This window comes from Phascolarctos cinereus, unplaced genomic scaffold (assembly GCF_003287225.1).
Source record: "Phascolarctos cinereus isolate Bilbo 61053 unplaced genomic scaffold, phaCin_HiC Scaffold_7;HRSCAF=346, whole genome shotgun sequence".
NCBI lineage: Eukaryota > Metazoa > Chordata > Mammalia > Diprotodontia > Phascolarctidae > Phascolarctos > Phascolarctos cinereus.
The window spans coordinates 164,255,119-164,274,370 of record NW_027556180.1 but is presented as its reverse complement, the minus strand read 5'-3'; the positions used below and the strand labels follow the sequence as shown (position 1 = coordinate 164,274,370).

Sequence of the window (19,252 nt, the reverse complement as noted above, 5' to 3'; positions counted from 1 at the left end):
TTTAACAGCTTTTGTCTGATAGACACCTTATTTCTCAAATACAGAGAACTGAGTCATTTTTAGTAAGAATATGTCAGTCCCCCCAAAATGATAGAAGGTCGAAGGATATAAACAGGGAGTTTCAGCTGACAAATACAGATCCTTTCAGTGTTCTCTGTTCAGTTTTATAAATAAAAGCTATCTAGTCATGAAAAATTCCCTAAGTAACTATTGACTAGAGAAATGAAAATTGAAACAACTCTGAGATACCATCTCACACCTATTCAGTTGGCTAACATTCCAGAAAAGGAAAATGACAAATATTGGAAGGGATGTGGAAAAATTGGGACCCTAATGCACTATTGGTGGAGTTGTGAACTGATATAATCTTTCTGGAGAGCAATTTGGAACTATGCCCAAAGGGCTGTAAAACTGTGTGTCTAGTCTTTGATTCAGTAATACCACTCTAGGTCTGTACCCCAAAGAGATCAAAGAAAAAGGAAAACAATCTATTTGTACAAAAATATTTATAGTAGTTCTTTTTATAGTGGAAAAGAATTGAAAATTGAGGAGATGCCCATCAATTGGGAAATGGCTGAACAAGTTGTGGTATATGATCATGATGGAATATAATATTACTATAAGAAATGATGAGCAGGATACATTAAAAAACCTGGGAAGACGTGCATGAACTGATACAAAGTGAATATAGCAGAACCAGGAGAACCTTGTATACAGTAACGGCAATACTGTATGATAAACAACTGTGAATGCTTAGCTACTCTCAGCAATATAATGATCCAAGACAATTCTGAAGGACTTATAAAAAATACTATCCAGCTCTAGAGAAAGAACTGATGGCATCTGAATGCTGATTGTAAAATACATTTAAAAAAAACCCCTCTCTTTTTTGTTTCTGTTTCCTTTTGCAACATGGCTAATATGGAAATGTTTTGCATAACTGCACATACATAATCTACATTACATAGCCTGCTTTCTCAGGGAGGGAGGGAGAGAATTTGGAACTCAAAATTAAAAAAAAACAAGTGTTAAAAATTTTGTTTACTTGGAATTGAGAAATAAAATAAAAATGAAATGTTAAAAAAGGGGAAAAAAAGTTTTGAGCAATTGAAAACCTGAGTGAGCTTCCATAGTATGATCTCAATCTCACTGAAGAAGGAGTAAAGTCGCCTGCCAAAACTGATGAGTAGGTGTCTAGTTTTCTAATTATGGAAAGAATAGAAAAGGTGTCAGAACAGATGCTTTGGGGATAATCTCAAGAGTCAGTCAGTGTAGCCTAAAATGATTTGGACAATCAGTAGGGCTGAGCCAGTGAGGGAAGAGTGCTGAAATTTTAACCTTTAAATTTGTGGTATATTTGTGAATTTCTCTAGCTAGAGTTTATAGCTCTGGAAGGGTAGAAGGCAAATTGTATATAGGCAAGGATCTCCTTGGAGAAAAATGTTCAGGTATGGAACAGGAGGGATCTGCAGAATGTTGGTTGGAGAGGAAGATCACATCTATCAGACAGTGGTTTCTAAAATAGCCACCATAGGAGTGTGCTGGAGCCAGTTCCAACCAACTTATGAGAAATATTGTTAAATTCTCATTCAGAACATTTATACTTCAAAAAGAGCAAACAATACAGTTCAGACTTGATATATTATTTTATGGCTTATCTGGACTTAAAAAGTGATGGAGAAAATGTTAATAGCAAAGATTAAACATAAATTTTCTTTTCTCTGCAGATGATATGATGGCATACTTAGGAAATCCTAGAAAATCAAGTAAAAAAAAACTAATTGAAATAATTAACTTCAGCAAAGTTGCAGAGTATAAAATCACCAGCATTTCTATATATATTGCCAACAAAGTCCAACAGGAAGAAATTTAAAAAAAATAATAAAAAATAAAAATAAGTACAGACAATATAAAATACTTGGGAGTCTACTGCCAGGACAAACCCAGGGGCTATGTGAATACAATTACAAAACACTTTTTACACAAATAAAGTCAGATTTAAACAATTAGAGAAATATTGATTGTTCATGATAGGCCAAGGCAATATAATAAAGATGACAATTCTACCTAAATTAATTTACTTATTTAGTGACATACTAATCAAATTTCAAAAAAAAACCCTGTTTTGTAGAGCTAAAAAAATGATAACAAAATTCATCTGGAAAAACAAAAGGTCAAGAATATGAAAAGAATCAATGAAAAAAATGTGAAGAAAGATGGTCTAGCAGTACTAGATCTTAAACTATATTACAAAGTAGTAATCATCAAAATAATCTGGTACTGGCTAAGAAATAAAGTGGTGGATCGGTAAAAGAGATTAGGCACACAATACACATACTAATCTAGTGTTTGAAAAAAGCAAAGATCCAAGCTTTGGGGAAAATGACTACTTGAAAAAAAATTATTGGAAAAACTGGAAAGCAGTCTGGCAGAAAGTAGGTATAAAACAACATCTCACACCAGATACCAAGATAATGACATAAAGGGTGATAACATAAGCAAATTAAGGGAGCATGAAATGCTTTATCTGTCAGAGCTGTGGATAAGGGAAGAATTTATGACCAAACAAGAGAGAGTATTACAGGATACAAAATAGACTACATTAAAATGTAATTTATGCATATAAAATGATTACATTAAATTAAAAATTTTTTCCACAAGCAAAGCCAATTCAACCAAGATTAGAAGGAATATGGGAAACTGAGAAAAAACTTTATAGCAAGTTTCTCGGAAAAGACCTCATTTCTGAAATATATAGAAAACTGAGTCAAATTTATGAGTCATTCTACAATTGATACATCATCAAAGGATACAAACATGCAGTTTTCAGAAGAAGAATTCAAAGCAATTTTAAAGTTGTAAGAAAACAAATACTCTAAATCACAATTCATTAGAGATTGGTTAACATGACAGAAAAGGAAAATGACAGATACTGAAGGGGATGTGGAATAATTGGGGCATTAATTCACGGTTGGTGTAGTAACAAATTAATTGTTCTGGAGAGAATTTGGAACTATGTGTAAAGTTCTATCGGCCCAACAATACTAATACTAGGTCTATATTCCAAAGATATCAAAGGAAAGGAAAAGGTCCTATATGCATGAAACTGCGACAGTAGCTCTTTAAGTGAATTCAAAGAATTCAAAATTTATGGGATGCCCATCAACTGGGAAATGGTTCAATGAGCTGTGGTACATAATTGCGATGGATTAGTATTGTGCTATATCAAATGACAAGTAGGATGGTTTCAGAAAAAACCTAGGAAGTCTTATATGAACTGATGCAAAGTGAAATGACCAAAGCCAGTAGATCATTGTACACAGTAATAGCAACATCATATGATGATCAACTGTGAATGACTTGGCTATTCTCATCAATACAATGATAACAAGACAATTTCAAAGGATGTATGATAAAAATTGCTATCTACCTCCAGAGAAAGAACTGATGGAGTCTGAATATCAACCAAAGCATACTTTTAAAAAACTTTCTTTCTTTTTTCTTGTTTTCTTTTTTTGGGGGGGGAAATCTATGTTCTCTTTTGCAACATAGCTAATTTTTTTGAAGTTTTAAAATTTATTTTAAACTTCATTACAAAATAAGAAAAGAAAAAAATTGCCATGTACATAGCAGAACATGAAAGGATTCAATATAAAAGAATAAATTTCTGTTTCAAGAAAACCTGTATAATGAATATTATACATTAATTTTAAAGCTGCCCATCTTTTCTTTGCTTCCTTGTATCTTTTGTACTGGGCTGCGTACTTTTTACTTTATTTTTAACCCTTCCTCCCTCCCCCCAGCCTCCCCACCCTGAAAGCTACAATTAGGCATGTGTACACACGCACAGATATCTATCTATATCTGTGCTTTACATATATATATATACATATATATGTATATATATATATATATATATATATAATATATGCACACACATATACACACATAAATATATGTATTTAAACACATGCATATATATAGATATCCATAAACATACACATATATACACATATACATAAAACCATTTGCTTATTTCCACTTGTCCTCTATTTCTCTGAAGGTGTGCAGCATTTTCCTTCATAAGTTCAAGTCTTTCCATATTTTGCTAAATGTACCAGCTCATCATTTCCTACACTACAACAATATTCTGACCCAATCAGATTTTATCTGGGAGATTGTCTATAAGAGTTTTTCCCCCAATTTTCTGCATACCTCTATTCTGGCTACATAAGTTTTATTAATAATTTATTAATAAAATAATCAAAATTATCAATTTTATAATTCAATACTGGTCTCACTTTATACTATGGTTTAAGGCCTGATATTACTAAATCTAGTTCCTTCACATCTTTTTCAACATGGCTCATATTGAAATGTGTTTTTCATGGCTGCCCATATATAATCTATTTCAAAATGCTTGTCTTCTCAAGGAGGGAGAAGAGGAGGAAGGAAATTTGAAACTCAAAAATTATTTTAAAAATGTTAAAATGTTTTTACGTGTAGCTGAAAAAAAAAGTAAAAGCATTCTTTAAAAAAGAAAGTTTTCTATGCACTTTCCTCCCTAGAGAGTTGGTTGTTTGTTAAATATTTGTCATCAGTACCCTTCTAAGTGTTGTCCCAGCCTCTGCTTAAATACCTCTTGTGGTATTACCATTACCCTTCACATACAAAAGTGAATAGAAAAAAATTAAATTTTTGTAGGCTTTAAATTTAGAAAGAATTTATGTGTGTGTATATTTACTCATTTGTGTATGTGTGTGTATACTTATTTGACCCTTCCAACAATTTTATGAAGTAATATATGTTATATAATTTCCACCCCATTTTTTCAGATGATAAAATTAAGGCCATGAAAGATCAATGACTTGTCTAGAGAAATACAACTAGCAAATCAAAGGACTTAAAACATGGGTCTAAATGCACTATTCCATGGTGCCCCTTTCTATAGTTATTTGACAGCATGTATTTATTCCGTCTCAGTTCCATGGAGCATATCAACAAAACCTCCAAAACTATACAATGCAAGATTCTCATCAGTTCCTCTTCTTAGGAGGTGGAATACACATCCTCCTTATACCTGTAAACCTATGAAGGGTTGTCCACAGAGGTTATAACACATTGTGTATGGGTCAGAGATTTGTGGTATTCCTTGTAAACTTACCTTAAATTCTATACTGACTTATTGGAATATTTTAAAAAATTTATCAAAACTATTTTTAAAATGACAATAACTCTCCACTTTCTACCTTTTCTTGTAGTTCAAATTTGTGGCAATGAGTGCAATGCAAAATTATTTTAATTACATTGATCTAAACATGTTTTTTTTTCCTGTTAAGCTAAGTTTTTAAAAAATCATCTAAAGATATGTCTAAGCCACATCATAACAAAACAAAATGAAACAGAAAAAGAAATATGTAAGAAATGGATTTTTTTCCACTCAGGATACGTTTATATTTCAAATGCTTACCAAATTTCCAAAATATCAAAATGATAAGTAAGGCATACATATACTTTCCTAGACAAGTCACTAACTCTCCTAGCCTCAGTTTCACACCTATAAAACAGAGATAATGATAGTATCTACCTCACAAATTAGTTGTGATAACAAAATCATATAATATGGGACAAGTTTTGTAAATCTTACATATTAGTTATTATTATTATGGCATCAGTTTATTTCTTTCATTCTTGGAAGAGAAGCTGGGGTATTTTATTTCCTCCCTCTATGTAAATGGCAGATGAAATACTTTCTTTCTGCGGCTTTAATAGACAGTGTGACCACATGCAAAATTCCAGGGGTAGATAAATAACACACACACACACACACACACACACACACACACACACACACACGCCTGAGAGACAGAACTCGTGATGGACTATTTATCTGTTGTCTAACTTCGTGCCTACTTAAGTGTCAAAGGCTCATTACCAGGTTGGTAGCACAGTGATGATTTTTTTTTTTTGGTTAGGCGATGGGGGTTAAGTGACTTGCCCAGCTACTAAATGTTATGTGTCGAAGGTCAGATTTGAACTCAGGTCCTCCTGAATCCAGGTCCAGTGCTCTATCTACTGCGCCACTTAGCTGCCCCAATAATTTTTTATCCACAGTAATTCTAAACCTAGTGTGTTACTATGTATACTACTAAATTATAACAGTACCACTCCTCCTCCTCCTCCACCTTTTACCTAGCATTTTTATAAAACTTTAAGATTTCCAAAGCTTTTCACATGTTATCTCATTTGACCCTCATAACAACCTCAGGTAGTTGATATTATTATGGTCATTTTATAGATAAAGAGACTGAAGCTGAGAGTGTTATGAAAGTTTTTGAAACAGGGTTTGAACTTAGGACTGTCTTAACCTCAAGTGCTGTGCACTACCTAAAGGGCTGCGATTATTATCTGTGTAGCTGAATTCACACTCATGGAATCACTAATCCTTGAAGTTCTGAAGCTGGGACAAAGTTAGTGAATAAAAATGACAACTTACTTTCTGCCTCCCTGGAAGTCTGACAATTATATTAAAAAGATCTGCTATATCTGTCTTTTTTTTCTTAATATAAATTTATTTATTTTTAGTTTTCACTTCCACAAGTTTTTGAGTTCCAAATTTCTCACCTCTCCCCCCACCCCAGGATGGCATGCATTCTGATTACCCCTTCCCCTGGTCTGCCTTCTCTTCTATCTCTCCCCCTTCTCTTATCCCCTTCCCCTTCTATTTTCCTGTAGAGCAGGATAGACTTCTGAACCCCATTTCTTGTATTTCTTATTTCCCAGTTGCATGTGAAAACATTTTTTTTAAAACATGTTTTTAAAACTTTGAGTTCCAAATTTTCTCTCTTCCTCCCTCCCCACCCACCCTCATTGAAAAGGCAAGCAACTCAATATAGGTTGTACATGTGCAGTTATGCAAAACACTTCCTTAGGAGACATGTTGTGAAAAACTAACTCTATTTCCCTTAATCCTATCCTGCCCTCCCATTTATTCTATTCTTTCTTTTGACCCAGTCCCTCCTCAGAAGTATTTGCTTCTGATTACCCTCTTTCCCAATCTGCCCTCCTCTTTATCACCCCCTGCTCTCTTGTCCCCTTCTCCCCCTATTTTCCTGTAGGGTAAGACAGATTTCCATACCCAATTGAATGTATATGTTATTCTCTCCTTAAGCCAAATCCTATGAGAATAAGATTCCCTCATTCCCTCTCACCTTCCCCTGTTTCCCCTCCACTGTGAGAGACTTTTCTTTCTTTTTTTTGTGAGATAGTTTACCCCATTCTACATCTCCCTTTCTTCTCCGAGTATCATCCTCTCTCATCCCTTAATTTTATTCCCCAGATATGACACCTTAATCTTCAACTCATCCTGTGCCCTCTATCTATCTATCTATATATACATACATATAATTTTTTTCCTTCAACTACCCTAATACTGACAAAGTTCTCATGAGTTACAAATATCATCTTTCCATGCAGGAATGTAAACAGTTCAATCTTAATAAGTCTCTTATGATTTCTCTTTCCTGTTTACCTCTTCATGTTCCACTGGAGTCCTGTATTTGAAAGTCAAATTTTCTGTTTAGCTCTGGTCTTTTCATCAGGAATGCTTGAAAGTCCTCTATTTCTATGAATGACCATTTTTTCCCCTGAAATATTATACTCAGTTTTGCTGGGTAGGTGATTCTTGGTTGTAATCCTATCTCCTTTGCCCTCCAGAATATTATATTCCATGCCCTGTGGTCCTTTAATGTAGAAGCTGCTAAATCTTGTGTTATCCTGATTGTGTTTCCACAGTACTTGAATTGTTTCCTTCTGGCAGCTTGTAATATTTTCTCCTTGACCTGGGAACTCTGGAATTTGGCTACAATATTCCTAGGAGTTTTCCTTTGGGGATCTCTTTCAGGAGGAGATCTGTGGATTCTTTCAATTCTATTTTGCCCTCTGGTTCTACTATATCAGGGCAGTTTTCCTTGATAATTTCTTGAAAGATGATGTCTAGGCTCTTTTTTGATCATGGCTTTCAGATAGTCCAATAATTTTTAAATTCTCTCTCCTGGATCTATTTTCCAGGTCAGTTGTTTTTCCAATGAGATATTTCACATTGTTTTCTAATTTTTCATTCTTTTGGATTTGTTTTACAGTGTCTTGATTTCTCATAAAGTCACTGTCTTCCAATTGCTCTATTCTAATTTTTAAGGAAGTATTTTCTTCAGTAAGCTTTTGGACTTCCTTTTCCATTTGGCCAATTTTGCTTTTTAGGGCATTTTTCTCCTCATTGGCTTTTTGGACCTCTTTTGCCTTTTGGGTTAGGCTGTTTTTTAAGGTGTTATTTTCTTCAGTATGTTTTTGGGTCTCCTTTAGCAAGCTGTTGACTTGTTTTTCATGATTTTCTTGCATCACTCTCATTTCTCTTCCCAGTTTTTCCTCTACTTCCCTTACTTGCTTCTCAAAATCCCTTTTGAGCTCTTCTAAGGCCTGGGACTGATTCATATTTTTCTTGGAGGCTTTGGATGTAGGAGCTTTGACTTTGTTGTCTTCTTCTGGTTGTATATTTTGATCTTCTTTTTCACCAAAGTAAGGTAATATAGTCTGACTTTTTTTGTGCTGCTTTCTCATGATCCCAGCCAATTACTTGAGTTTTAAACTCTTTGTTAAGGTAAGAGTCTGCTTCTGATGTGGAGAGTGTACTGTCCCAAGTTTCAGGGGTTTGTGGAGCTGTTTTTACAGGTAGTTGTAGGGACCTGTAAATTTTCAGTTCTTCCAAGGTGGTATGATAAGGGGTGAGGTGTTTACTCCTTTCCTGGCCTGCGACCACAAGTATTCCTTTCTGTCCCGTAACTGTGAGGAGGGGTTCCTCTCCACAGCCACTACAAGCTCCACCATGCCAGCGCTCCTCCTTACCCCAGCACCGCCACCCAGAACTGTGTTTTTTTCAGTATACAACATCCTCCCCCATCACACCTCCCTATACTTTAACAAATAGTCTTCAAGGTCTAAGTTTAAGATCATAGCCTCATGTAAGGCATGAGACTGGAGATAAAGAAGATCTGAGTTTAAAATATGCCTCAGAAACTTATTAGTTTTATGACCCTAGGCAAAACACTTCATCTCTCAAAGCCTAATTCTTCTTATCTGTACAATGAGGATAGTAATATCAACTATTTGCAGTTATTTTGAGGATCAAATGAGATGATCTATGTTAAAGCACGTTTTAAAGTACTATGCAAATGCTAGTGCTTAGTAGTAGTAGTAGTAGTAGTAGTAGTAGTAGTAGTAGTAGTAGTAGTAGTTTTAGTAATAGTAGAAGGAGGAGGAGGAGGAGTAATGGTGGTAGTGTTGGTGGTAGAGACAGAATTCAAAGAGGTGGTAACAGTGCTGTTACATTTTAGTAGATGGTCTTTTAGCATTACTATGGCTAAAAATCATTACCCACTGCTGAGATGGTGATGAACCCTAGACACTTAGAGGCTGAAAGTTAGACAACAAACATCCCATTACCAGACTGTATATGAAATCTTTGTAGCTTGGGGAAAACCTGACAGCACCTGTGGTCCTCTGGCATTGACTCTGACAATCCAGTGTCAGCTCAACATCTCAAGGAAAAATCAGAGGAGAATTTCAGTGGTTGTTACTATAACATCTTTGTTGAAATTAATAAAGAAAAGATCAATGTATTAAATACCTCTTCTCTATAGCATAAGGTTTAAACAATTGCTGCCAATAAATGACTAAGTTAATGGTTGATTAGCTAAAAAGGGTTGTCTCTAACCCCTGAAAAGCTGCATATGCAAATACTGTGCCAAATAATTAATGTCATGGTCAATTGAAAAGTGGATCCTACACAAACAAAAAGTTTTACTTTACCTCATTATCAAATAAGTGTGCATAACAAATAAAAACACAGTTCAGAAACATTAATGTATAATTATTACCACTTAGAGATTAAAAAATTCTATTGTACCCAACAACTTTGTGTGGGTATGAGAAAAATACAGTTCACAAATATCCACATGTAATTGTTACCTTTTTGACAGGTTATAATTTTCCTCTGGAGCTGAAGACACAAATCATTGAGTTGGTCAGCTTGCCAGTATTTTAGAAACACTTTTCGGACTCCTGTCTAAAACACAAACAGCGGGGAAACATTCAGCAACAAGGAAATGCCAAAATGATGATGGGTAAATAATCACAAGGCAGAGATTTTTTTTCCCCCAGGGGGAGGCTGGGAAAGAGCACCAAAAGCAATAACAGCTTGTTTTTTTCCCTCCTAGTATATCTCCTTTGTCAATATCGTCACATACGGTATGTACAAATACATCTTTGAAGGGCCTTCCTTTTCAGCAGTTCTGTACCATACATGTCTTCAAATAATCAAATACCAATGTTTTCATATGAATATTCACATATTTGGACAAACAAGTATCAGCAAGATAGAGTTTGTACTAGTGCCTCTTGGTAAAAAAATGGCAGAACTGACTTTATCATTCTTGCTTGGAGACATGAGTTTAGATAGGAATGAATTCTAGTTATTCATCTTCACGTGCCTCTTTTTTCTTTCCTTTGGAATTCTTTTCTTACCTTAAATTTACTACTAGAAATAAACAAAATGCAAAACATATGTGAATAAGAATATTATCATTTTGTAGGACACAGATATTTTGCTGAATGTGTGGCTGCTTTGTTAAACTTTATTTCTTTTAGAGTGTTACTTCCCTAAGGTAAGACACATGTCTATTGAATTAATCTCTGCAATATAGAGAATGGTTTAAACACAGTTGTGAGGAAGAATGTTTAAAATCCTCAAAACAACAAACTACTTTGAACATTTTCAGACACCTTAGACATTCCACATTTTGATATTCTACCAGGTAATAACGCTAATTAGTAATCACTCTTATCTATTTATTAGGCATATCACCTAGGGATTTCTAGTCCACTGTGAAACACACCTGGAGAACTCATTAAATGTTTGACATGATGATAATGATGATATTCTGTTTTAAGGTCTTCTTTTCTGGATCATAGAAACCTGCTTTTGATAAATGAATAATCACCATCCAGGATAATGGTGTTGGTTTTTGGTTATCATTGTCTTTATACCTGGTCTCTCCTTATTATCCATGTAAACACACTGACAAAGAAACAACTCATTCCATTAATACTAATTGCTGTTAAAAATCAGACTGTGGGAATTATTATTATTTTTTAACTAGCAGGTTGGCTTTAGTTGATCTTGTTCCTTTTAAGATACCATAATGATGAAACAAGAAAATGGAATTTAGCCCATAAGGGGACCTTAAAGATCATTTAGCAGGACACTTTTCTTTTATAGGGGATAACACTGAAGACTAAAGAAGAAAAAACACTCACTCAAGGTCACACAGGAAGTATAAGAACTGGGATTTTGATCATAAGTATTTTTCATTATTTTCAACTTCCATAATTTGGAATTTGTGTTAATTGAGGTAGGAGCTGTTCTATGTTTACTTTTGCTAATCATACCCTCTTCAAAGATAATGAAAATTAATCATGTCAACTCAATGAATGACAAGGAATAATGTTTGAAATACTGAAAACAACAAAGCATTTTACTCATCTTCAAGTCCCTTGATGATTTTCTACTCCTCATTCTACCAACTGACATGCTAATTATAAATCACTTGTCTTTGTATACTAAGCAGGTTTTTTTAGAATTGGACTTCTTTGAGAAAATAATTATTTAACCTAGTTTGAGTTACTATGTATACTGTACTTCAAAGCAAAAAAAAAATATCTAAAATATTTTATTATTTAGATTTTCAGAAATTCTAATTGGTCTTTTTTCATGGTATTGACCATTTACTAAAATTGTTTTATATTAATGTGTTATTAATTTATATTAGTATATAAGTATAATATGAAATATATACATAAATTCCATATAGAAACACATTCCATATTTTGTTTGCTTATCCTTTATAGCTTCTATATTATAATTTATGATGCACTTACGATCATTTGAAGAATCTGTGATTTCTTTACAATAGTTAAAAACAAATCTATAACTTAGTAAATAAATTGTGGAGATTTTCCTGAGGCATGTCGAGTTTAAGTGACTTGACCAGAGTTGCAGAGGTAAGTGTCGGAGACAGATCTCTTGACACCCAGACCAATATGCTAACTTTTCATGACATACTGTCTCTATTGTAATTAAGATGTTATAAAATAGGACTTGAACAGTAAATTTGAAAATTTTACACGAACATCACCTAAGGGATAAAATTCTATTTTTTTATGTAAATTATCACACAACAAATGTATTTATCGAGAATGTAATTTTCTCCCCTAAACTTTCACATAGCCTCAAACCAATTCTCACAAAACTTATGTAATGGTAAGATCAACTCAGTCAAGTATGGTGATAGTCTTGAAAATACTTGACATATAAAATTATTTAATTCTGTCCATTCACATTTTCTAATACTAATATTCTCATAAAATATGTCAATCTATGTACAAATGTTTCAATAATATGGCTTATTTTTATGTTTGGTTAAAAATATAAAATAACCTTTATTTTCTTATACAAAGACAAAATGTCTATATGTGAATTTTATCTTATATGTATCCAAAGTCCTTTCATTTTTCCTTTATAAATTATACCTTACCAATTATTTGCTCTCCCAAAAATACTGTTTGGGGCTAACGGGAGAAATATGGCCCAAACCATTTTAACAAAATGAGAATCTGTCTATAGGTCAGAGTAGTTACCTTGTTCATTTGACCAAAGTAAAGAACATCCTTCTTTATATGACCTTTCACTTACAGGCACACCCCATACAATATAGACAATATTGAACTGATAGGTACACTCAACATAATATTGATCTGACCAACATTATTTTGGAATAAATAATTAAGCCATTATTCTTGTCTCATTACAATGCAGGTGGTAAAAATGCTACTATGGTGTCATTCACCCAGTTATATGAGATTTAAAGTCATTGTTTATGATCAGACTATCTTAGGACAAAGAACTCTAGGAGGAAAGGCTGAGTATAGCCTTCTGATTAGAATGCTGGCCTTGTTAGGAATACCTGGGTTCTAATCCCATTTCTGAAATTATGTGTGTCCATGGACAAACATCTTAACCTCTCTGAGCTTCAGGTTCCTCATCTGTAAAATGAAGATAATAATACCTGTAATACATTGTTCCTGGAATGATTGTGAGTTTCAAATGAGATAATTTAAATAATTCACTCTGCAAAGTATTATACGCTATTCTATATCAGCTATCTCTATTAATTCCACTGAATTCTGGACATATTTCATATGGAAATACCTACTCTTGTAACATTTCTTATCATATGTAATGTTTTCCAGGAAAATTTAGTAATGTTGGCTCAAGTATGACTTTTCAGTGTAGGAGGTTTATGTTCATTTTCTTGGTTTTTATTTTTTTCATTATCAAAATTGTGAAAATTATCACCAACCTTGGTCTCCTTTTGAATCCTTTAAACTAAGTCTTTTGAAAATGTTCATTATTTCTTAAGGAGTTCCCATAGGTAAAGCTTTAGGCAAGTTGTTCTGCCATGCCCTAAAGCATCCTATATTTTCATGTTGGTTCATATTCCGTCTGCTTGTACAAGGCTTCACTCTCTTCTACAGCTTCTCTGGTACAATTCTGCCTTTGCAGATCTGGCTCTCAAATCCTTCCCTGGGGTTCACATTGTCATATCTCCCTTATCCCCAAGTCAGCTCAAAAGAGGGATTCATTACCATACATTATAATACATTAACATATATCTTCTGCTACAATCCAGAATCATCCCTTGCTGCTGGTAGATAGGACATAGAGTGGGGTATGCACTTCAGCTTTCCTTAGTTGTTAACAACTCAAGTTCTCAAGGTAATTCGTAACTTTTTTCTTTAGAGGAAAAAAAAAGTGGCACCCTGCTAGCTCTTCATCAGCTAATTCTAAATGGCCAAAGTGTCAAAGCCAATGGTTAAGGCTGTGAAGGGTGTGTCTTTGAATGGATACCTACTGATTTGCTGCAACCCTCCCCAAATAGTCTACCCAGGCATAATGGTTTCTTAAGTATGACATTTTGAAATATCTATGGTTCAGCAGTGAAGCCACTTCCCTTAAATAATTCAGAAAATAACCTGTCCATGTAGTATCATCTTTTCTGATTTTTGTCTGATTTTCCTCATTTTCTGTAGCTAAATCTATACAATGCTTAGGAGTAGTTTTGACTATTTATTTTATCAGTTTGTGGGGCAGCAATTGACCATTCAAGTTTTCCATGTGATATCAATCAATCATTTTCATGACATATGCAGTTCAATTCCTTGCTTGACACACATATCTCAAATTATGACTTATTTATGCTTTTCTTGTCCTTGAGATCATCATTGCTAACACAGCAGCCAGATTTCATCACCATACACATTTTTATTGCTCTTTGGACAACTTATAACTTTTATTCTTATTACATCATGGTATTCCAGAATTTAACATGATGAAGTTTCAATAGAAGAATATTGTCGACTTGGACTTTTGTAGTAGTGAATAGTTTTCTATCACAGAAAGCAATACATGATTTCCTCAAAACAGTTTAGCCACAACACTTTTTCTTCATTTCTGAGCTTACCAGATTGACCAGACATGAAATTTGTCAAGGTATAGATATAGATCTAGGTCTAGATCTGCATCTGAATCTATATACATATATCTGTTGTTGTCTCTATATACATATATCTGTATACATATATACAAATGATCTGTTCAATCATTTGCAGTCTTGTCTTCCTCTTTGTGATGCAATTTGAGGTTCACTTGGCAAAGATACTGGAGTGGTTTGCCATTTCCTTCTCCAGCTCATTGCACAGATAAAGAACTGAGGCAAATAGGGCAAATGACTTGCCTAGGGTCACATAGCTAATCAGTGTCTGATGCAAGATTGAACTCATAAAAATTAGTCTTCCTGAGTCCAAGCCCAGTATTCTATCCACTGCACCACATAGCTGCTACACACACACACACACACACACACACACACACACACACACGTATATACACATATAAATTTATACATATAAACATATACATACACATTATATATAACATATGTATGTATGTATGTATGTATGTATGTATGTATGTATGTATGTATGTATACTCTACTTTCCCATCCAGCCATATGTGATAATCTAGGCAATGTGTTCAGATTTTTATTTTTGTCTGCTTTGTACTGTACATGTTTATTTATCTCTTTGGCCTTACTGTGTATTTCATTAAAGAAGCTTTGCAGTGATCCCAGGCCTGATAGATTTACTGCAATGTCATTAACGAATATGGATTATGGAGAATCTCATAATAATTACTGTTACCTTTATTTGGGTGGATGTGATTGACTGTACTGGGCATCTTACATGACTGGCAAATATGTCTCCCAATTTAATATCTCATCTGATATTAATGTATTAATGGATCATTGAAAAAGTTTTCTTTTGGTTACATCTGTCATGTAATCTTGTCTAATTTTAATGTACTACTTAGAGGCACCTTGTCTGAGGAGAGCCTTTAAAGCAATACCTTGCTCTACCATGTCAACCACATTCTTAAAATAATAAAAGAAGATTGTCTAACTAGAATTTTATTATATGTTATTCCCATCCACCATCGTTGGTTATTTTCCACAATTTGTGGTCTTTTTATTTTTTCAACTACTGACTTATTCTGGCAATCAACAGGAAGAACAGTTGGTACTGTCTGTAAGCAATGCAGAACAAATCTGTGAGACAGGCATTGGAAAGGAGGGGGCAGGTCATCTATCTGTTCATCACCAAAGGTGACATGTCATTTATAGTGGTGAACTAAATCTCAAAGGCAAAATGTGCTCAAGGCTAAGCATAAAAAAGCAAAACTCAGAAATAGCAATAGCAAGTAAGACACTAGGTCACATTTGTCCAACCTATCAGACAATGAACAGAATCATTGATCACTTAATGGGTGGAAGGTGACTCAATGAAATATAAGTCTCAGTCTCTGCCCTCCAATGTCTCTATGGAGTAGTTTGCAAAAAAAAAAAATTTGTAAATATGAACAGTTCAATAAAACACAAAGCAATATATTGATTAGGCCAAATGAATGGTAGCAGATAAGACATCCTATACCTATATAAAGAAGGGAGACATTCATTGTGGGCTGGAATGATTGAGAAAATCTTTGTTTAAAAGTGGAGATATTTAGGTTGGATCTTCAAGAAGGACAAAGATTCATATGGGCAAAGATGTAGATACAGATATAAGAGTAGTTGGAAAGCACCACTTTGGGGCAGGAAGAATGTGTGAACAAAGCTATGGGGACATGAATATACAAAGCAGGTTCAAGAAACAATTGGTAGAATAATCCGGATAGAGCTGAAAGTTTGGATTGCAAAAGAATTTGGGGAAAGTTAGAAAGATGGGTTAGGACTCAGTATAGATTGATGTGGATACCAGTGTAAGGACTATGGACTTTTAGGCAACTGGGTGGAAAGAAAGCTGTTTATTGTTTTTGCTGTTGTTGTCTTTAAATATAGATATTTAATATGCAAGCCTGTTTTTAAATAATAATAATAATAATTATGTGGAAGAAGTGTGTGGAATAGATTGGAGTGGGGAGAGATTGGAGGCAAAGACCTATTAGGAGACCAACAGGAGAGTCTAAGTATGAGATTCAAGATTAGGAGGTTGGCAGTAAGAATGGAAAAAAAAGAAGAAACAATATGGCTTGTAGACTTATGGGAGAAGCAAGGAGGAAAATGACTTTAAGAATGGGAGAATGGGTTTTCAATTGAATGAAATGGAAAAACTGATGGCAGGGATTGTGCTGTGTAGTATGAATTTGGTTTGGACATACTGCATTTGAGACAGAGGTTATAATTTTCTTTTTCTCTGTCATAGATCCCTTTGGCAATCTGGTGAAACTGAAAGACAATTGTAGAATATTTTTAAATGTATAATACAAATATATGGGACCATAAGGAAACCAAATATTTTGGCATATAGTCATTAAAGTATTAAAATTAAACAAATTTATGGACCGTAGGTTAAGAATTCCTGAATTCAAGATGATGATGGAACATCCAAATAGAGATGTCCAGAAGGTAGTTAAACATATGGGCCTTAATTTCAGGAGAAATTAAAGAATGGAGTAAATATTTGAGAGTCATGCAGATAATATTGATGGACGAAGAAGTCATAGGAATAGACAAGTTCATATAAAAACAAAGTGCTGTGAGAGATATAAGAACTTTGCTTTTGAAGTTGCTTGGATTACTCACATCTAAGAGGTAGGAGGAGGAAAAATTATCCAGCACAAGAAAATCTAGTAGGAGTGGTGAGAGAGGTAAGAGGTCAATCCAAATAGTATAATATCATAAAATGTAAGGAAGGAAAATTTGAAAAGAAGAGAGGTTTCAAAACTACCAAGTAAAGAAACTGTAAAGCTGTAAAGAAGTTAAGAAAAAAAAATGAAGTAGCATAATTTCCCTAGATTTAGTATCTAGAAGATCAATAGCGACATTTGCCAGTATATTTGTCAGTAGAAGAGTAGGGGCAGAGTGGCACTTCAAAGGATTAAGAAGTGAGAGGGTGGTGTGGAACTGGCAGCACCAAGGATAGAATTCGATGTTAAATGTTCTGTAGTTAAGTAGAAATAGAACAGCAGAATGAGAAGGCAGTAGGATCTGGTGAAGGCTTTTCTGAAGTGAGATAGAGTGTGTCTATAGGAAGAAGGGAAGAAACAATGGAAGAGGGAATGCTGGAAAATAATGAAGCGGTAGGAAATACATGAAGGATCAAATTGTAGTAGTGAGTGAGAAATTATGGGATAAAGAGCCTCATGGGGTCAGCCTTAGCAAGCAAGGTCATTTCCTATTTTTATCTGTAGTTATAATTACATCTATGTATGTATATATGGAGGGAACTATTTTGAAGTGAAAAGAAAGTCTTCATTAATAGCCTGATGAGGGCATCAAACTCAGCCTCAGTTTTCTAAGTAAAAGAAAGTCAAGGGGCAGTTAGGTGGTGCTATGGATAGAGTACTGGCTTTGGAGTGAGCAGGACTTGAGTTCAAATTCTGCCTCACACATTTGACTCTTAGTAGCTGTGTGACCCTGGACAAGTCACTTAACCCCAGTTGCCACACACACACACACACACACACACACACACACACACTTAAAAAAAAGAGGAGTCAAGAACCACTTCTAATTAGTAGTATGATATGGTGGAAGATTAGAGGGAAAATAAAGTCCAAAGCAGTCATCATGGGGAATGAATTAGGAGCTACAAAATAAATTAATAAATGAAATGCTAAACATTACTGAAGGCTTAGTTGAAGTGACACAGGATAAATTTGTGATGGTCTCAATTAGTTCTTGAAAAACTTATATGGAGCTATGATCTCATTGAAGTGGGTATTCCTATTAAAACTATATATTGTGAACCATCCATGCCTATTCATCTTGTGTCACTCCTGTACATGTCCTACCATAAGTTTTCCACAAGGAGAACATCCAACATGTTGGTATCCTTCCTTTGTATCTCGTGATCTTGAGGCTGTAACAATGGAACAGGGGAGGTATCCATTGACCATTCTTGTCTCTTTCCATTGCAAACTGCCCATCTTCTTTATTGCTCAAACATCTTTCACGATACTGTTTAGTCAAAATCTCCTTTAGAACTCCATGTTTGTGATGTGTCATAGCTGACTAGTGTCCACTATGTGCTTCTCCTTTGCCCTGTGCTTGCTTTTTAATTTTTGTTTTTTAAGATGAACAGTATTTATTACTTGAATCTCTACAAACATTTTGGAAAACACAGGTAATACAAAGATGAACACTTTGTTTCAAGCCAGGAGTCATTAAAATAAAATTTGAATTTCATAAAGGTATTCTGGCTTTATCCGGTCATCTGTCATTTAGATATGCATTAATTAGATCAATTGTAAAAAAAAAAAGAAAAGAAAAAGAAAACTAGATTCAATTAATGATCTGTAGTGTCTGTCCAAAGTATTTACACTAATGCATGAGCTCTATAGGTTGTCCATTAGATTGATTATACATTATTGTCTGAATAATAGACCCTTTTTCATCAATTTAGATTTTTCTGTGCTAGTAGTTAGTCCAGACTATTTAAAATGGCAATAGATCTCAGTTAGGAGGCTCCTATTTAGTGTTCTAGGGCTTGATATAAACAGCACAATTGCTATTTGGAATAGGAG

The 19,252-nt window shown here is 34.3% G+C and overlaps 1 protein-coding gene across 1 annotated transcript in view; it reads right to left on the bottom strand.

The window, feature by feature from the left end:
• The window catches only part of MYO16 (myosin XVI), a 693,538-nt gene that overhangs the window by 97,024 nt on the left and 577,262 nt on the right, over window positions 1-19,252 (bottom strand). The window contains 1 exon segment of the mRNA XM_020970073.2: window positions 10,024-10,120. Within this exon segment, the coding sequence (XP_020825732.1) occupies window positions 10,024-10,120 (97 nt within the window).